Source organism: Nothoprocta perdicaria, unplaced genomic scaffold (genome assembly GCF_003342845.1).
Source record: "Nothoprocta perdicaria isolate Ctin4 unplaced genomic scaffold, notPer1 scaffold_80, whole genome shotgun sequence".
NCBI lineage: Eukaryota > Metazoa > Chordata > Aves > Tinamiformes > Tinamidae > Nothoprocta > Nothoprocta perdicaria.
Genome location: NW_020456088.1, coordinates 3213102 through 3234787, shown reverse-complemented (window position 1 = coordinate 3234787; position 21686 = coordinate 3213102). Strand labels below are relative to the sequence as shown.

Below are 21686 nucleotides of genomic sequence, written 5' to 3'. Positions count from 1 at the left end.
TGTGCCATTTCTTGTCCTAAGCATATCCCAATATTTAGCACTGGGAATTCACGGATCTTACAATGAAAAAAAAAATCCTAAAACAGAAAAAAGTTTTTTCATATTAAATATTTTGACATCACGATACTGTAAAGGTAAATATTGTTATTTCCGCTGGCTGCTTAACATTAAGGTGAAGAAATATGATTTGACAACAGTTGGAATGGCAAATCTTATAGGAAGAGCTAATAAAGAGCTAATCTCTCCTTCCTCGTGGTCAACTTGAGCACTTTCTGGTTTTGAAAACAAGGTTAAAAACCTCAAAAAACACAAAAATGCAAAACTGACCAGAGAGAATAACAAATTAATATAAAATTTCATTAGTTAAAGCTATTAGCTGTGCTTCAAGTGGGCTGATGCCTTCTGGCATGCTTTTCTGGCATTTCTCAGAATTTTGGACAAGCATCCCCACATCACCTTTTCATCTGAATACCAAATAAGGAATATATGCGGGAATTAAACACAAATACCCTCACAAATAGAGCAAAATTCATTATAGCTTTGGCTAAGTAGGTAGAAATAACATTTTCATGCATTTTTCTTCTGTTTACCATCACTGTTAGCCTTACTTTTGCAAGTGAAATATCAATTGCCTTTGATGCTACTTGAGACGTGTACAGCGTGGAAAGGTCCGGGATCTTACTAACTTCTGCAGTTGTCGCTTCATCCTCAACATCAACTGAAAGAGAAGAAATTCCATACAGTGTGTTGGACGAAAAAATGTTGCCCCTGCATCTCCCAAATAGTCTCAGTGCCAGGAGTTTATCAAAATGACAATCAGCACTTTCTTACACTGAGTCTTTATAAAAGAGAAAGCAGTTTTAGACAGAAAAGAAACATAATGAGCCATTCTACGTTTGGGTAGCAACTTCTAATAACTTCTTTCCACAGTATTACCCAAGAGGTTCACTTAAGAACTTAGCTAGTGCAACTATTCTAAATCAACTAAGATTTACCGAAGTGACTCATACAAATTCCTTTGCCGCTACTACAAAGAACATCATGGCAAAAGCAAAAATTTATATAACTTACCTAGTTCTAATACATCTTTCATCGTCTCTTCTTTGTTGCAGCTGGATGCTGGAAACTTTCTGCATTAACATTAAATGAAGAATGAATGACTAAAGGTACTTTTAATGAGAAAATACTTTTAACTTGAAAAAAAAGAATAAAGGTATATAATTTATATATACATTAAGCATATGGAAACAGAGAAAGAGATGGTGAGACAAATATATATAATGACATATGCAAAGGCTTTTACCCTTAGTTCTTAAAATGCTCTATACAAAGGAAGATTTTGAGATTTTGTTTAGAGAGACAAATGATGTCAGAATAAAATTTATTTCACTGTAATAAAGCTGATCTTCAGAATTCAACACCAAAAGCAACCAGAACAGAACAACAGAACATAGTGCAACTGGTGCAGAATTTCAAGCCTCTGACAGATTATATATTGTCCTGAATTTCAAGTGAGGATATTCATGTACACTTGCCTGTCTATGAGCTCAAAAGATCGGGACATAAATTGAAATTTACATCCCTCTTGGGACCAGGATGAGCTTTTATAGGGACAGGATGAGGTTCAAGTCAGTCATTGAACTACTTTATAAACAACCAAGTAATACAAGTGAGAATAAGTGTGTTAGACTGGCTTCCTGCACTAGAGTCATTGTTGTATCAACTAATCGGTGGCTGTTGTTCAGGCATGAATTATTTAATTATATATTAATAAATTGGCAAATTAGAAGTTCTAGTTACAAATAAATATAACACCTAAAAAAAGATTAAATATTTAAAGTTGGCCGTGAAGCCAAAACCTAAATACAAAGATTTTGTTTTGATTTGATTTTTAATGTTTTTGTTCTTCCTGCTGAATTTGTATCAAAATGAGTTTAGAACCAAACAAAAGTTTCAAATGACTCTGAAAAAAAATGCTCCTTTTATTTTTTTTCAAAAGGGCAATACTGCATCATTGGCTACCACTTGGGAAAAGATACTGCACTGACTGTCCCTTCAAAAATAGTGTGGAATAATTTCCTCAGCAACATTCTTTGTACGTGTGATATTATTTTAGCAACAATTGCTGTCATATCACATACTTTCCATTAACTTAATTTCCTTTTTCAGTGTGTGAAAGATGAATAAAAACAGAACTCACACATATCATACGCAGGCCCTTTCTTGTTTGAAAGTATTTTGGCACCTATCTCACTGTCTTTGATGCTATAAAGAAAAGAAACCCTTATGGTTTTCCTTATTAAAAAGTTAGAGGTCTTATGCAATCAGTTACAAATGGTCACAGTTCAGATGACAGAATGGAAAAGAATCCTCCATGTTACTGGGGACTCAAAAATTCGTAAGATGCTAAGTAGATCAGTTGAAATAAGAGGACCGAGAATGATTTTGTACAGTGGCAGAAGAAGCATTTAGTTCTTGCTGAACATAACAGTAACTTTTATTATGACAAATATTTTAATATAGTTGACTGTGGTATTTTTAAAAGCTATTCAGACTTCCCCTTGTTTTTTGCTAATACTGGATTTCAGCTGAGGTTTCTTTTGGTTCATTCTTTGCTAGTATTTTCATCTCTACTGGTGCCAGTGACATTAAATTTGCCCATAAACTTCAGCCAAGTGCTGATGTCACTGAACTACAGTTAGACACAACCGTAATCTACATTTTTGTTTTGTCTGAGATTGCAAACTATTGTCTCTTGTTTCCTAGAGAATAATGTGTTTCCTCCTAGGTCAACCCATTTGGACGGAGTATTAGAAAAACAAGGCTCTTAACACTTGGAGCACAACACCACAGGTTACAGTCAAACCTGTATTTCAATAGAAAAAGAAGTGAAGTACTGTATAACTATCCTTTTGTATCAGGAACAGTGTTTCCAGTAAAAGACCGTTATCTTCACAGTCTGTAAAACTATTCCAGAAAGTTTTGGGTGTCTCATGGGTCCTGTGACATATTTGATCATTTTGTCTTAGATCTTAAGGTCTTAGATACCTTTTTGTTTCCAACTGCACCACATGCCTATCTTTCCTACATTAAATTCCGGATTCATTCCTGGAACACTTCTCCCCCGTTGTCTTTCATCTGAAAACAACTGAAGATGCAAATAAAGCCAACTTAGGTCCACTTCAAATCTAGCTCACTAGTGTTAGTTGTTATACCACTAAGGCTTTCTGGAAAACCTGAAAGGTTCTGGTTCTACACCCATTACTGGAAGTACCAAACCTAGGATGCAACTGTTTTGAATTCTCGAGTCACGGGGCAATTCCCATCAAGTCAAGGAAAACACTGACAACAGAGATTGATGTAGGGTGTTTTCTAGTTAAGCGTTAAGAGTATTTTTGCAGGTGGAATTTTTTCACAAGTTCCCTCCTTAAGGTTTCTCAAAACACAGTCAGGGCTTTTATTGCAATTTCCATTTCAGCAGATGGTTGCTGTTCCAGGAAAAATTATTGTAGAACCACACAGTTACAACACTTAGGAAGAGGGAAGTCATCTGTCACGTCAGAAAAACGGGACAGGAAGAAAATAGGCTTCATTATAAACATACTATACAGTACTTTCTCTAAATATTTGAACATTCACATCTGATCTACATGCATAGCAAAACAAACAAAAAAAAATACATACAAAAACAAAATTTACACAGAATAACTGAACTTACAGGGACAGCTCCTCTCTCCACACAATCATGCACGTACATTCCACTATTTCCTATTTATACTACCATAAATAAGAGGCCAAATAAACAAAGAGACTTATAAAATAAACTTTAGTCATCAGTGATTTTGAAGATATAGTATTAGAAAAGCTTTTTCTCACTGCCAGACTAAATGCCTTTCCACTGTATGTATATATTCCTTCATATAATAATAATAATCATATGACTATGAATATAATAATGATATTTTTCTCTGGGGGAAACTATAAGAATAAAGAAATAAAATAAATTGCAAAAATGCAAAAAAAAAGGATCAAAATCAATACTGGACAATATAATTTTATGGACTTCTTACTAAGATTTAGTATAAACTCTGCCATGACTGCAGGTTTGGTTGACTAAGCTAATCAAGCTGACGTTCTTGATTTCTCCAAACTGCCTCTAGAGTCAAGCACTGTGTCTGATCCTAATGGTACAGTAGTAACATGAAAAAAAGTGTTTCATACATAGATGAGTCACTGATAGATGTAAAAACAGGAAAGGAAAAACTGTCATTGAAAGGGCCATTTCTAACAGTCTGCGTATGCATCTGCTTTTGTCCTGGTGAATTTTAATGACTGTTGTGACAATTCAGATTAAAACTGCCTCTTGATGGGGAAGTTTGCATGTATGAAAAAAAAAAAAAAAAAAAAAAAAAAGTGATTTCCACTTGAAAGGAATGCATGATAAGCAATGAATGCATATTTATCTATAGCTATAAAAAGAGACCTTCTTAAAGAAATGTGTAGTTCAGTGCTACACCATGCTCCTTCAAAGACTGCTCAGTGGAATAAGCCATGCTGGAATTTTCAAGGGGCTTAATACTACTCATGTGAACTGACCGTTACATCCATCAATTCAAGCGTTTACCAGCAAAATAGCCATCCATCAGAAAAATAAATCAGGTAGCTAGAATTCTATTAAAGAAAGACGTTTCCAAAACACCATCCACTGATGGATCCAAGACCCTATTTGGATCATTAGAACAGGTTCCCAGCCTTCAACGCTGAGTTAATTCACATCAGTGGAGACCAACAAGGCCCTCTGTTTTGCTTGTTTTGTACAATGCCTACTTTGACAGGTTTTTGCCTTTGACTTAAAGAAAAAAATATTTCTAAGGATGTGAAAAGTTCCTGGCCTTACATTTCCTGTCAGATGCTTCAGGACTTTTAACTGTCTAAAACAATCTAACCTGACAGTTTTTACTAAAATAAATTATATCCCTGAAAGTCAACATCAAACATTACATGTGAACAACATAAAAAATTACCCTGAACAATGGACTTGTTCTCTTCACTCATTTTGTCATTTTAAAACAAACAGATAACTGCCCATTGCTGAGCACTGGTAATGCAGAGAGAACTTTTATGTCCTATTAATACAGAAATCTTAGTGGGATTAGGCCATAGGGGAGATCCAGTCCTTGTACTACATCCAAACATCTGTTCTTTCTTGTGCTGCTTCCTACTGTGTTGCCCCAGATGTTCCTACAAGGACACTCTCCAAGGAAATGTTGTGAAGCTCTGACCACAAACAGGATGGATGCTGGTCATTGAATCTGAGCTCAGTTTTGAAGTCCTGTATGTTTGCAGACACATTCTCAAGGCAAATTCTCAATTGACCGAACACATTTTAGGCAATGGGCTGGACCTTTCTAGTTTTCTGGTCTTTCGAAAAATAAATAAATAAACAAATTATACAGAAGCCATTTGCCACTTCCAGCAATTGCACAGTGCTTCTTCCTACGGAGTGCTGGAAAAATACTAAGAGGGCAAATGGCAGTACACGCAGATGTCATGTCATGTCAAAGGCTCTGATGCCATAAATCCATTGGCACAAAACAAGTGCCACAATAGTTTATGACTTTTATTTTGGGTTCTTTTTTCCGGTCCAAGGACTATGTTATGAAATGTGTTATGCAACTCCTTATAATTAAAGGTTTCCACTGTTGAGTGATTTGGCAACTGAACTCTCTCTTATTTTCTTTTTTTTTTTCTTTTTCTTTTTTTCTTTTTTTTTTTTTTCGATATGGGCTGATTAAATCCTATGTACCTGAAGGTAACCCCATCTTGTTAGACAGACATTCCTCTAATTACCTCTTGCAAGAGCCAAATAATGACTTATCCCCAAGCCGTGTGTTGCGCACGCTCCGGGGAGGTGGTGGTTAGTCTCTCCAGGAAGGTGCCGACTGCACTATTCTTGTTGTGCTTCCTGCCTACAAAGACAAACCGAAGCATTGACGAAAGCTTGGGATGACGCCACGGGCTCCTTCATGTGGCTCCAGGACAACACCTGGGGCTGCGTTCAGATGACAAAGAGACGGAGATGGAAGGAAGCGTGTAGAGGTAATTTACTATCAGACAGCCCCAAATCAGCCTTCTTTCCAGGTCGTTTATCTGAAATGTTGCACTCTGACTAAACTCCGATTTCCTAGAAATGCCACTATTGCCCAATACATCCTCTTCCTCTTACAATGGGAAAAAAATTAATGCGTTCTTCAGACATTGCTCATACACACTGCATGGCCCTGAGTATGCTGGCACACACTATAGGGATACTGAAATCACTTGGCATTTTCTGACTAATTTTAAACAAGGTTTGCATATCACGGCCATCTGACCCCAGCCCTCATTTCACACATTATGCTCTCAGGATGATGAGTATTTTCTGGCTCAATATCTCATGGAGCAGAACTTTATTACTTAGGTAAAGGCCATTTTTCATTTCGGGCAAAATAGTCTCATCTGACACACCAGTGAAGTGGGCGAACAGTTCCTGTTTTAAATGTTATTCACTGTAACTAAGAAAGCTACTTTTACACCAAAATGTAAACACTTTTTCTCTTCTTGTTTGAATTTCTAAGGTGCCCGTAGGAGTCCCTGTTGTTGTCCTTCATTTCCCTTACCAAATCTATTTCAGGTGGGTTTTGGCTTTCTTAATATCATCCATGTATGCTCAACAGTGTCTCTGTATTTCTCCTGGGTCATCTGAGCCTGCTTCTGTTTCTTGTACCTTCCTTCTCATGCTTGAGTTTTGTCAGGAGCCCCATGTTCATCCACATGAGTTTCCTCCTGCATTGCTTGACATTCTTCAAGTTTGGATAGACTGTTCTTGAGTTTTGAGGATGTCATCTGTAAAGACCAATGAGCTCTATGGACTCCTCCTCTTTCCAGGGTGGTATCTCTCAGGGTTCTTCTAGGTAGATCCCTTAACAAACCAAAGACCTGACGTCCAGGGTTGTAATCCTGCTTTTTGTGCCTTGTTCCCTCCTTTCAGGATCCTGATCTCCACCATCTCATCTACCAAGATGCATCCTCAAAATTCACATGCCTAGTCAGTTCTTCCTTTTTTTTCTTTCTTCTTCTTCTTCTTTTTTTTTTTTTAAGAATCAGGCCCAACAGAATGGCTCCTCATCATCTCCTTGATCATTTGTATCAGGAAGTTATAATGAGTGACACCCAAAAAAACTCCTGCATTGCTTTTATCCTGCTGTGTGGCTTATGCACAGCATAAGCAACTGTGTGAGAAGTGTATAGACAGCTTTAGGAAATTAAACTTGTGCAACTCAGGCAGGCAATAAGATGATTTATCCATGATAATAAAGTGTGAATGTTGATCCTTTAAAGGATCATAACACTTTCAAAATATTATTTTGAACATCTCAGATATGCAAAAGAATACAAAGAAATTTTTTTTTTTTAAGAAATAATCATCATCTTGATATTCCATAGGATCTTTTCGAAGATTTTTTTTTTTTTTTTTTTTTTATTTTCAATGAAAGTGACTTTTAGACTTTCTGTTGTAATATACGAAATGGAAAAGCCAAGATTATTACTGCCCTTGGGGAACAATTTTAAGCAAGAGAATACAATGAATTCAGCTATTATAGTCTCCATTCAAGACAGACAAGACAAGTCAGACCAGAAATGCGGGACCACTAAGTAGAAGAGGTCTCTCTATCAAGAAATGGGAACACTTACTTCCTTACTTAAGATTAGAATGTTTTCATAATTATGCTGGCCTACACAGGGCATTTTGGAGAAAAATACATTAAACATTGAGGGCAAACTTTGCAAGCAGTGTGTCTGAAACAAAGTAAGAGGGCATAAGTCTGGGATATGCTGCACTGACAAATGTATGAATGTGCTTTTATAATGTGGAGAATCATGTCATGAGCAGAGGGTGACTATCTTTACACTGTAGTAGTCAGAGACACAGTGCTATGAAGTTATCACAGTCCTTAAATACATACAAAATATAAAACAAATCAGTAATATCCTAACAGAAAAACACTAATAAAATTCTACAGCGGAAAAGATAAAAATATACACACACAACAGTAACTTTGGACCAAAAAAAAAAAATTAAAAAAAGTGCCTAAAGTAACATGAAAAATATCTAGAAATACTTTAATACAAGTGAATATGTAGCAAGGAAAAATCAGTCACCAAAATAACTTTAGCTTTGGGCTAAAGGGCAGAAAAATGTGGTGTGACTATAAGGTAAAAGATCCTAAAACTAAGGTCTATTAGACACAGGAGCACATTCCTAAAGGAGAGGTGTCACTTGAGTCATTTAAGGCTGCACAAAGTCCTGGAAAAAGTTTTACAGCAAATATATACATGTATATGTATACGCATATACAGTGATGAATAATCTGCTGGAGAAATGAATGACCTTAGAAGCCCTTTGCATCTGTAGTTTATACAGTTCTATGAAATATGAGTAATGTTCCACTAAAGAGCTTTGTATCTATGGCAATTCACTAACACTGCCCAATATGTGTTATAATGCAAAGCACTGCTAGAAAAGGGTTTATGACCAAAATGAGTAACATTTTTGGAACAACTAAGGAGTGCCCACCTAGGGCAAACTGAGCTGAGAGACTATATTTTAGGGAAAGAATCTCTGCCTCTGGATCATTGGCACTAGCTCTCTTGGTGGTGGAGGTGAAAAGCATCAGAGATGCTTAGGTTTTGGTTGGAAAAGGCATCTGAAGCCAACCCACACGCTCACTAAACAGCCCCTACTGTCTGAAACTCCCATCTGCACTGGCAGACTTCTGAAGGGAAATCACCAGCTCACACTCAACTTGTAGCCAGGCCTGGCAGTAAGGTGAGGGACAGCAGGAACATTTAGAAGAACAGGATAAATGACTGGGCAATTATTTACAATGAAGGGATAGGTAGAAAATCAATTAACTTCCTTATAACTAAACTGTATTATTGATCTCTGACTTCAGACAATAGGACCTACCACCATGTCCTTTGGGTTCCTAATACAAGGAGGAAATTTTTGTTCCTATGCAAAAATATTTCCGTTTCCATCAGCCTTCCTCATAGTCATTCCCTTTTAATTTTTATGAAATTGCAAGGCACTCTGAAAGTCCAGATGCGTCAAAATGTTGTGGTTCTCCTTAACTACTCACAAAGAAACTGCTGAAAAACCTGCCCAACTCCAGCTGAGGAGAGCTGTCACCCTGCACCCAGGCAGAATGCAGCTTGCCAGCTCAGACCTACTCACTCAGAAACTATTCAACTGAGAACTGCAGGGTTTCCACATCATCACCAAATCTCACATTGGTAGAATTAAGGGTCATTGGAGGGCACTTCAACTTTAGAGGCTGCATGAGCAATAAGTGCAGTATGTCTCTCTAGCTGAGACAAAAGAACTGTTTCTCAACTGCTGTGAAGTGCTTTTACTGCTCTTTTCCCCAAGTTTGTTTGCTCAAGCTGTGAAAAGGGAGGAAGCTTTGACCTTCTAATACCACACAGCCTTCCCAAGTAACTCATTATTCACTGTGAGTTTTCTCAAAAAAAGTAATACAATGATTTCCATCTCAGGTCAGGCAAAAACTTCAACAGCTATTTCTTTTCTACAGGTCTCAGAGGTCACAAATTCCATTCCACTGTAGGCCCTTGCTCTTTATTCTGTGCACAGTGATAAATACTTCCTTGCTATAAATGATTCAGCATTATGGAAAAGGCATTGGTGGTAACAGAGAATCCTTCCCCATTGCCATTCAAGGCTCTCCAAGGTTAAAATGCTCAGGAAGGTCTTCAGTAGTTTATTACTTTTGATATAAATACACTCCTTCAACATGATCTCTCTCAAATTCTCATGGAACTTGCAGTGTTTTGAGACAGAATCATAGTTACAGATAACTTTTTACTTGGAAATACTCTTTAGAGAATAATTATAAACAAGAGTATCAACATGACAAAATTGATAGATGGGGTTTCTAATCCTGCATTGATAATTATGTGTCATTTTGCATTGGTTAAGTTTTTTTTTATTTTTATGAAGGAGCATGGAAGAATCATTAACTTCATGTAGTTTGCCATCTGATATCAATATGCAAACATGGGATTATAGGGATGCATGGGGAGAGAAACCTTATAGTAAAAGATTAAAGAGTCAAATAATAGGAATGATATATACGTCACTTTAGTTTATACAACAAGATAACTTACCAACAGTCTAGCTTTGCAAGATAAAAAAAAGCCACATGGAAAATTATGTGAATTAATTCACTGTTAATCATTTCAGTTCCATGATTTCTCCATTAAAACATTCCATTAAATATAATCTCCATTACATATAAACTCCATTTCATTAAAATACAATTTTTCTCCATTTCTTGCTCCTGATTTACTTCATATATTTTTGTAGTTTAAGCAGAAAATAAGAAGTGTACTCTCGCCTCTGAAGTGTTACATCTAAGTTATTAAATGCCAAAGCCTTGGAATAGATATCTGAGTGCTTAAACAACTGAGTGCTGAGGGAAAATAAGTTTAAACCTCTTATTAAAACATTGTTCTCAAAACAGCTTTCTGCGCCTAGGGCTTCCAGAGACCAACATGTTTGCATCACAAACACCTCAGCAAATATGGTACAATACAAAAACAGGATGAAATATGAAATTAAATCCAAATTAATTTAGTTGCTGTTTGTTTACAGGTGAGGTTACACGAAGATTTGCTGCCACCTATATACTGCTCTTTTCTGAGTTAACTGAAATAAAAAAATTCTGTTCCGTTGTGATTCAAGAAAGAAAATAACCCCTTTTTTTCTAATTATTTGCAATCCTTATGCTCCTTTGCTTTTTTCCTGGGCATTCACATGTTGCACTGATAAATACTATACAAATAAATGGAGATAAAGATGAAACATTATTGTTCATTCCTATCCTTAAAGCTATATGGTGCACTTATTATATAGTACTAAATGCAATTATGTGCAAGGAAATCCACATAGAGCCTAGAGTATACTGAATAAAATAGCAAGTGGTTTCTTACCAAAAAAAAGTCAGTATTTTATCGCAATTCATGTATCTAAATGAAGGTGTCTTGAACAATGTTTTAAAAAGCCAGCGTTTAATAAATGTTAAAGGCAAACTGCAGGTATTACCTAATTGCTTTAGGTCTAATTTCATGTCAATGCAGTAACATCAGAATATCAACAATTATAAGGCTGACCTCTGGCAATAGGTATACACCCCCATGCATATTTCATGCTCTGGCTAAGAACTATGTATGGCTGATGGAATAAGAAGCACACATAGCACACAGCTATGTTCATCATTTCTTTTATCAAAATGTGTGAGTCAAAATATACAGTGGGATCTGCATTTCACCAGTGTAGTTTTTTAGCTAGGTATTGCTGCCCACTCAGTTTTCAGGCTTTTATTCAGCAATTCAGTTCGTCTTTTGAAGTACAGCAGCAACTTTATGACTTTATCCTGCTCATATGTCGGCAATGCAAGGCTGCAGCCTGTGGGTAATAACAGGACTTTTTCATATATGTTAAAAGAGAAGGAAGAAGTAAAGCAATTGGAAAGCAAAACAAGATTAGTCTGTCTTCCTTTTGTTATGGGAAACAAAAACATAACTGCAGATGCCTGTGAATTAACTTGTTGTGGTTAATCCACATAGATTGAGTTTCAGCTACTCATCTAAACAGTAGGATTTGCACCTATGTGAGTGAAGCCAAGTAGCTTCAAGAAAAGAGGATCCAATAAATACTCACTGCTAAACTTTATAAAGTTGGATGCCTCAAAACGGTGAAGCATTCTGATTAAAGTGCTGAAAAAACCTCTTAAACACTGAATGATTTTCCCAAAATTTTGCAAGAGTCAGCCCATACTTTGTAATGGCCTCACTTCTACTCTCTGTTATTTCCATTTAGCTTCAGGTATATTAACAGACCTACTAGTGTCAGTAGGAGTTTCTAGAAGCTCAGAGCTCAGCATGGACTCAAGGGCATGATGAGCTTTAACTGAAATTACCTGGCAGAAATGACCTAGTTTTGCTCGGGAGACAGATTAAATGGCCTTGCTTAGCAAATAGCTCCCTCTCCCGTTCTTGGTGAAAATAGCTTGATTCCACTAACGGAATCAAACTAGTTCACTGCACTTTCTACAGTACACACTACATTGTACAAAATGGTGCACTGTGGTCAACCACTTTACAAAATATCTCTTTTTTTTTTTTTTCTATTCTACAAGTACTCCAGAGTTTAGTTAAGTGTCAGCAGGCCAAGGTACAAAGGCTGAAATCAGTAAGAGTAATTTCTTGGTCTTGCACTGCTTGGATTTGGCTACACTTAGTGGTATCTCAACTTCCCATAAGACTAGGTAAAGGACATGTGACCTCTTGTGGATTTTAGACCAAAGACAGTAGTATTCTTCACCTTTGGCAGACCAGGTTTGCTAACACTGGTAGACAACTACATAAGGCTTGTGACTTTTCAGTTGTTTTGGTTCCTGACAAGGAGCTGCTCCAAAAGATTTCTCATTTGCTATCTCCTGCAGGACCTAACAAAAAAATGTGAGGGGAATCAGCCCTGAGTTTTTTCCTCATGATCTCAACAAGACCTCATCGCACTGTGTCCCATTACTTTAACAAATCAGAAAAATAAAGTAAAACAACAACAACAAAGCTTGTGCTTTACTACTTAAAACCTGCAATCATCAACAGAACTGCGAAATGTAATACAACAGAAATGCTGCTGTGTGACTCACAAAGGAGGATATTGGCAAGACTTTGCTCAAATTTATGATTGCCCAACTTTATGATTGACCTGCAAAGTGAATTTTGCCATGAAACTTTTGTTCTACCTTCTTCATTTTCCCCAGTTGCTTTTATTACAATAATTATTGATATGTATTAACTGGGCACAAAGTCACCTTGCACTGCTCAAACCTATAGTGTCTTCAGCAGTTCAGCATTTGAGGCTGGTTAAACCCCCAGGCTGATGAAGGCTCTTCCTGAAGCATTCCAAATCTTATCACAGGTCACATTCTTGCTAAAAAGGCAGCTTTGGAATGCTACAGTCTGGATCCTGTCGCTTTAGCTTCCCTTAAAACCCAAAACCTCATGATTTCCACTCTTCCGATCCAGACAATCTGGACCTCCACAAAGAAATGGTCAAAGCAGCTGGACCAAAGATGGAGAAAAGTAAAAAAAAAAAAAAAATATTTGGAGCTCATAGAGAGAGGCTCTCTAAAACTCTTAGATTAATATGGAGGGACATATTACTGTAAATTTTAGAAGAATGTTAAAGTTAATAAAATAGATACTAAAATTTGTCTGCTTTTAATTTTCTTTATCTCTTCCAACTACCTTTGCTGAAAAGTAAAAGAAAGGAAAAATAGAAAGCAAATCTCAATCCCTTGTCATTCCCCATCAGACTTTTAGTGTAACATTTTAACAGATGTTCTTACCTGTGGCTTGACAACCAAATCTCATTTTTCTTCAGGGATCTTTCTCTCTTGTCTCTACCAGGCCCTGAATGTCTGTGAAGAGCATTCCCTTTAAGGCTTTTTTCATTGCTGTCAACATCAAAGCTCAGAATAGATTTTCCTTTTTCCATCTTAGTCCTCTCTCTTTCAGATAGCAGCCTGGCAAAAGAATCTTCTGGATCTTTGGGGAAATTTCTTAGTTTTTCAGAGGCAGCACTTGTGTGCGAGCTCGACAAAGGTTTTGATGAAAATTCTGAATTTCCTTTCAAGGCACCATCACTGTGTGAAGATAAGGAACTTGTGGATTGTGTTGAAGGTCCTTTACTTTCTTGAAAATCAGTACTTGGGACACTGAGATCATTTTTTGCATATTGTTCACCCTTGGATTGTCCTGTGCTGCTTGTGCTAATGGATCGTTTTGAAAGCCTCCTCTTTTGCAAATCCTGGAATTAAAACCATACATTGAATTTCAAGCATCTTCAAATGAGCACCAAAAGCCATGGAAAGTTCTATCACTAAATGTGCTAAATGATTTCCTCATTATTAAGAACCGGGTAAACAGTAAATTATTTTAAACTTTGGGATAATAAATAAGAACAGAAATACAATTTCACATAAAATTTGGGGACTATTAAAAATGTTTTAAACTGTTCTGTGTCTTAAAAAATTATTTCTTTGACCCAAGAACATCAACAAAATACCTCAAATAAACTTAATTTTGGGGCTGTACCCAACTTGAAGGAAATCAAGAACTACAATTCCTTTTATAAGAAAAACTCTCCATTATAGATACTTAGTCTTTATTTTGAAGTAGAAGAAGATACCTAGAAAAATCCAATCAATACACTTCTCTTCCACTTTCTTTTCAGAATTATCCAAATTGCATTCTCAAGATATCTCAGATTCTCATTTTTATAGGAGTGATTTTACACAGTGAGAGTTTCTGCTTTGGCAGTATGAAGGAAGAAAAAAGAGGAATGAATTTTAGAATTTTCTTAAACACTTACTGATGGAGAATAGTAAAAAGGGAAAGTATTTCATAACTGAGAATAGTTTTTGAACCACAAGTCCTAGTGTTTAAGTGTGTGGTTTCACAGAAGTCTTAGGAAGTCATATATTCATATCTAGGAAAGCTTTAAGAGCGAAAGCAAAAAAAGCAATTTCCTGAGGAAAATGGAAAATCCCAGCTGTTAAGAGATATGATATCCTGAAAATGGAAAACAAATTTGTAAGGAAGTTCTTTAACTAAAGATCACAGATTTTCTGAGGGTAGTTTGTGTGTTCTTCCTTTGGGTTGTTTCTCCAAGAGTTTTCACGCCTAAAGTAACCAGAATCCCCGCCTTAACTTACCATGTATTTACAGATTGAAAATTAACATGCAGAATTAATTGTAATAATATATCCAAATGATTTTATTGCAAAGTTATATATAAAATCCTTGGCCATATATTTTGTAAGGATTGGAAATCACCTCTGGCGCATTGGCTGTTGGTCCAGCCATCATTCCTCTGATGATGAGACCAGACCTGGACTTTTGTTTTTCCTTCACAGTGGCTTTCAGCTCCTCAGAACTCACTGTTGCTTTTAAATCTTCCCGACTATCTTTTAATTTTCTATCCGCATCAGAGAGTGAGTGGCTGTTGTGCATGGACCCTGTGTGGCATCTTTCACTTTTGTGCTGATGTCTTCTGGCTGGAAGGACTTTATCAAATGGATCCTCAACATCACATCTACAAGTGAGAAAAAGAAGCAAAATTTCAGTCAGCAAAGTGATGCTCAATGAAAGCAAGGAAAATGGTTGTTTGCTTAACTAAAACATTATTGTCAGCTCCAGAGTCACCTGGGAGTGTTCAAGAAATGTGTAGATGAGGCACTTAAGGACATCATTTAGCAGGCATGGTGGTGATGGGTTTGTGGTTGCACATGATGATATGGAAGGTCTTTTTCAGCCACAATGATTCTATGATTCTATAAAGCGTGAAGGTGGCTACATTGCTGTTATTTGGCCTTTCAATGCTTATATGGCATGAAATGTTTGCATAACTTTTGTGCCTACTTTCCTGCACATCTGGAATTGCATAAACAAACTTTTCTGAACCTCCTGCATGATTTATCTGGATCTCCAATTCTTTGTGCAAAACACCTTGTGGATTTCTTTCTCAAAAAGAGATAAAAATCATGTTCTCATTTATATATATATATATATATATATATATATATATATACACACACACACACACACATTGTTAATAAATCCTGTTGAAAACCGTTCAGAATTCGATTTTCTCCATCAGGATCCCTCAGTCTTTCCCCCTTCCCCCCCCTCCCGTGGAGGATTAAAGATCATAGAGTCTCCGCAAGGATAAGGGCAGCGCGGAGCGCTACTTCCGGTATAAGAGCCTCTCTAGGCTGACAAGCGATCACTCTACTGCTCCAGCGCTTTTCGCGCCTGTTCTGCCACTGCGCATGCGCACTCGGCGTTCGCCGGGGCTGTGGCGGGGAGGGAGGCGCCATTTTGACGCGGGTGTTGGGTGTTTGTCTCTTTTTTTATTTTTTTATGCACTCCGGTATCTTTAAGGATTGCTTCTCGGATGGTTATAATCTGCCAAAGTCTTGGCTTTCTTTCCGCATAAGGAAAGACTTGCTGGGATTTTGCACGCTTTAACTCTCAAAAGTAACAAGTTGCAGTACACAGCGTTCAAGGAGAGGATTAAAATCAGATAACGTCTGTGAGAATAAAGCTGGGAAGGTTTACTCCTTGTGCTGACAGCGTCTTATAAATGCCAATTAAAAAAAAAAAAAACACAACTACAACTGTTATTCTGCCATGCCATGCAATACTGATAAACCCAGTGGTATGACCTAGCTACACTTATTTATTTTTACGTAAGTTTCAGCATGGTGCTAGTATATATTTTTTTTAGCAATACTATCTCGCTTTTAAATATGCAGCACATCATTATAGCAATTGAGTGCACCGAAGTTTTCAGTAGGTTATGTTTCCATCAGAATCTTTGCCAGTCAGGTATAAAAGCTCAGATGTGTGAATGCTTCGGTGACCATATCTTGTAGTTGAGACTTAAGTCTTCATAAGGTGCATAAAACAGTATTTTTGAATGGGTGGCTTGCTTAAGAGATTTTAATAATACAGCAGTTTAAGCTTTGCATTATTAGAGTAACTAGTAAAAAGTAGTGTAACTGAAGGTATAAATGATAAAACTTCTAGTGCTATTTTACAGAATCCCAGAATGGTTGAGGTTGGAAGGGACCTCTAGAGAAGATATAATCCAACCCCCTGCTCCAGCAGGGACATCCAGAGCACGGGGCACAGGGCGGCATCCAGGCAGATTTGGAAAATCTCCAGAGAAAGAGACTCCACAGCCTCCCTGGGCAGCCTGTGCCAGGGCTCTGTCACCCTCACAGTGAAGAAGTTCTTCCTTACATGTAGTTGGAACTGCCTGTGTCTGTACTGCCTTGTACCCATTCCCTGTTGTCCTGTCACTAGCCAGCACCGAGAAGAGTTTGGCCCCATCTTCTTTACATTCTCCCCTCAGGTACTTAGACATATTGATCAGATCTCCTCTCAGTCTTCTCCATGCTAAACAAGCCCAACTTGCTTAGACTTTCCTCATAAGGTAAATGTTCCAGTCTCTTAATCATCTTGGTCACTCTACACTGGACCCTCTCTAGAAGCTCCACAAAAATTTTCACTTGTAAAAAAATACGACTATTGAGGGGAAGGAGAAAGAAAAGGATGTACCTGGGGTCTTCAGTTTTGTTCCCAGTGCTGCGATGCACGTGTTCTTCATCCAAGCAGTTGGGTAGCTGAGTTGAGGAGCTCTGAGCCGAGGAGCTCTTACTTTGAGGGTTTGTCAATGATGAACTTGATGTTATGGTTTTAGAAGTCCGGACATGCTCAAGGAAGTAATTAGTAATAATTTCAAGAAGTGTTTTCAGCGGATTCTCCTTTGCCTGCTCAAGAACAAAAATAAAACTCTTGGTGACTATTAAAACTCTTTCATTAGTCTTGCTGTACTAAGAGAGGATATTTCCTCTTATACTGTGCAGTGACTGAAACCTTTTAACACTTTATAAGTTTAGCTACTTGCAGGCTTATACTGGATGTGACTGTGTAAAGAGTACAGGAAACTAGAAGGTGTCAGAGACATTAAAGGTCTGAATTCTTAAATGAGCTATCTCAATCTTAAGTCAATAACCTTCTGCCCCCTCCACATTCACACATACCACTTTGCTGTTTTTAGTAGTATGTGAGAAATAGGTCCTGTGAAGATGAGGTTATAGGAATTAAGCTTTTTTTTTTTTTTAAATATATATATATGTACTATATGTATATATGTATACACACTATATGTAGTGTGTGCTGCAGTAATCTAAATAGAAATTATGATTCCTGAAGTCCTAAGTGGCCCACAGTGGTTTTAGGGACCAAATGGAAATTATTCCCTGATGTCCCTGACATTAAGCAATATGATTTGTGTTATCTTATGAATGAGTGCATAGTAAAAGCATAATCCTGTCCTGCAGATATCATATAGAGTCGCAAATAAAGACAGACAGAGATGTGTTGAAATTGAATAATCTGGCCATAGCAATTGAATAGGTTTTAAAATTAATAACTGCTTCTGCATTAGAGGTTGCAGGTTTGCAAACTGGGGTTTACCAGGTACTTCCATGAGCATTAATGTCATCCCATTTCTTGGTGATGCTTTCCATTACTCCTTCAAACTCTTGTTATGTCCACCAAAATGCAGCGGTGCACACGGGCCTGAGCGTGCGCAGTTTGGGTTTGTGCTGCAGCCTTGAGCTGCCTGGCCTAGTTCCACAGAATGAGGTTAACCATTTTTGGGGAGGAAGATCTATTTCCTTACCTTGTTCTGCTTGTATAAGGAGTGTAGATGGAGGATATCACGAAGTTCATTCCTGTTATTGATGCTAAGCGCGGAACGTGGAAATTCTCGGTCCATGGTAGCCATAGTTTTCTTCAAACCCTGGAAAGAAGTGTCCAATTTAGGATACTAAAGACAGTACAGTTAGTTATCAGAGCTTTTATTCTTTTTTGGACCTCATATGAAAGTTCAGAGTGTACTAAAATGGCAATAGTTTCATATTGCCGTATTTCATATATATTTCTCATATATATATGAATATATACATATATATTTCATATATGAAGGTTCATATATTCATATTTCATATATGAAGCATACCTTCATCTATTTTAACACTTTTGCAAGACTCAGTGGTTGATCTATATGAAAGCCCCTCCCAGTACCTGGGCTTTACTGTAATTCACATAATTCCAGAATTATGAGTTTGCTTTTTTTCCCATCAAAAACACAACAGTGTTTCCTAAGTGTGGTTTTGGCTTCAGTAGCTACACAGTCTACACAGCAGATCTAAACTTAATCTCTTGGCCAATACAGAACAGATTTCGAAGTTTTTGTCCGTAGTTCAGGCTGGTCTGGTTAGTCTCTGGTCAGAAATCAGTCTGATTGCCCTCAAAACAAACTGGTTTGGGGTCTTCATGTGACTCAATTAAAGTTTATAAGACATTATTAATTATTAAACTGTATTAATTGAAGCTGTAAAGAATGATTCTTGTTAAATCTGTTGCTCTTCCGTGGAAGAAAAAAAAATAAAGCTTTCATTTCTTGCATTAGTTTTAAAAACCTGAAATAAAATTTTGCCCCATCCAATGTACTCCACTTGTCCACCACACTTTAGACTTCCTCACCTGGGAGCTTCAGAGACAACAGATGTGGGCTTCCTAGGGGAAGAGCTTGATTTTCTGGGAAATGTCCAGGTCAAATTCCAAAGTTCTTTGAGCAGTACAATGTCAGAAACCATTTGGAGGGAGAATGTTTAGGTACTTTCTACAGAGTGTTACTGCTACAAGAATGTATTTTGTGTTCCCATGCAGATGGTTTGCCTGGCTCAGAGCTTAGAGGACGAGTCGTAGCAAGTCAAGATTGATTCAGTGTGTTGATTTCACTGTGTATTAAAGAAGGATTGGGACAGAGGGGAAAACACATGTGCAGAAACACAAAGGATTTTTGTGTCCCTCATTTTAACACATTAATTTTGTGTGATACAAAACAGATGCAGCAATGTGTGTGTAAGTTGCTGTTGTGAACTCTGTCCACTACAACATTCCTATTCCTTGTATGTTTTTAATCAGTTTTATGTTTAAACGTATCCAGGTTTGAAATCGAATGAGCGAAAGTTTAAACATTGTTCACAAACGCTAAGAATATGCACTGAGACTGGCTGTGAAACAGGCAGTAGTGGGGTTTGTGCTATACTTAATAGCATTGTAGACATTTAATCTCTGATAGAAACAAACTCACTGCTGACTCCAGTGGATTAAGCTGAGCGGCAGCAATATTTTCTCAGGATTGGAAATAAGAAATACAACAAGAATTGGACAAACAAGAATTTGTCCTCTGTTCCATATGCCCTATACTTAAACTACAAAGGATTTCCTTTACAGCATTTAATTTTGTGAAATGTACAGTGGCCCTGCCTCTTTCTTTCTTTCTCCTTCTTTCTTCCCCCCCAGATAAATCTGCAGTTTTCTAAGCTATTAACTGGAAACCAGAAAAAGACATGTTAGTGTTTTTTTTAGCTTTAATTTTATTTATTTATTTATTTATTTATTTATTTATTTATTTTGCTATTAGTTGGTCTAGGGAGTCGCCTTATAATCTTCTAATCCCAGGAGCCAAAGCAGGATTGGTAATAAAAAGCAAAATTGTGAAACCTGCATTTCTGGAGTTAATATTGTCTGTTGCAGGCGCATCTGGGTAGGAATCGGGCTTCCTCGGAGGAAGCTGCCGTCCACATTCAGAAATAAAAAGGCATTGTGGGAAGTGTAGTACCGATGCTTGCTCCAAAGGCTTAATAAGGCTCAGGACTAGCTGCCCTAGTGCTGGAAGAAGCCCGACCCTCCCCATCCCACCCCATATTCCTTCATCTTTAACATTTTTCTCATGTGTCCTTTCATTTGTACTAGCTGGAGAAAATCGAGACAAATTACCTTTCTACTGAGAAATTCTCTCACCAGTGATGCGGCCACTTCTTCCACAAGGGAGTTATCCATTTTTTTAGCCCAAAGTGTGCTTAGGGGGCGTATTCTTTACTTCATCTAACAAATCAGTCAAATCTACCGACATTGCAGCTCTTCTGTGCGGCTTTTTAACCACTGCATTCCTGAAGCAGCGGAGGGCAGGACTGCAGCAGCGGGGCAGGCGCAGGGATATGTTGCTGTGGAGACCATGTCATCGGAAGCAGGGAGGACTCCTCCTCCTGGGAGGGAAGCAAATGCAAAACTCAAAGAGCGCATGACACTGCAATGAGCATCTCAGTAAATGCTTTTAAAATGTAAAAACTCTGTTAAATAATGAAATGTGCAAATGCTGTGCTCAGACCTGGCAGAAGTGATTGGTTTCTATTTTTCTTTAGGTCATCAAAGGAAGTGTATATATATATATATATATATATATATAAACAGTCTTCCATGATACTGTTAATTTTAACCCTACCTGTTTCTTCTAGTAAAATTACTCATTTATGAGGAAAAAAAAAAAAAAGAAAAAAAAAACAGAAAAAAAAAAGCTGTTACAGGAAAGCTTAATCTCCTACTGGGGATTTTTAAGGTGGGAACATTCATTTGAGTCTGCATTCTCTCTTTGGAACCTGCCCTTTCAAGTTGCACCTATATTAGGCTGCCAAGCAAAATCCTAAGGGGAAGGACTGTGGAGGACCGTATTTTCCAGTCTGGTTTAGGCTGGCAAGGAGCCTTGGAGTTCATCTAGTCCAACATGCTGCTTAAAGCACGGTTAGATAGAGTTGCACAGGGCCTTCACCAAGGATGGAGAATTTGCAGTCTGGGCAACCTGTTGCAATTTTTGGCCAATTTTCTCTGGGAGTGCTATTTTCCTTACCTAATTGATATTAACTGTCCTACAGCTACTGTCTGTTCCCTCATGCTTCCTCTCCAGACTGAAAAGTAGCTCCCCTTATTTGTCTTTCTGTTGCTTTGTTGGACTTGCTGCACTTTATTGATTTCTCTTGTATTGTACTGATGAGGGAAGCAAAATAATACATACTTTTCCAGTTCTGGTCTCTTAAGGGCTTCAGAGAGAGGAATTAACACTCTCTTGATCTGCT

General features: G+C 37.5%; 1 protein-coding gene across 1 annotated transcript in view; it reads right to left on the bottom strand.

The window, feature by feature from the left end:
- The window catches only part of MINDY4 (MINDY lysine 48 deubiquitinase 4), a 69826-nt gene extending 49107 nt beyond the window's left edge, over positions 1–20719 (bottom strand). Inside the window, exons 1-7 of the mRNA XM_026051933.1 lie at positions 20554–20719; positions 18386–18505; positions 17257–17468; positions 14968–15226; positions 13479–13939; positions 1072–1130; positions 609–718 (exon numbers count right to left, since the gene is read on the bottom strand). Of these exons, the coding sequence (XP_025907718.1) occupies positions 609–718; positions 1072–1130; positions 13479–13939; positions 14968–15226; positions 17257–17468; positions 18386–18505; positions 20554–20616 (1284 nt within the window). The 5' untranslated portion in view covers positions 20617–20719. The remainder of the gene's footprint in view (positions 1–608; positions 719–1071; positions 1131–13478; positions 13940–14967; positions 15227–17256; positions 17469–18385; positions 18506–20553) is intronic.
- Positions 20720–21686: the final 967 nt, after the last annotated feature.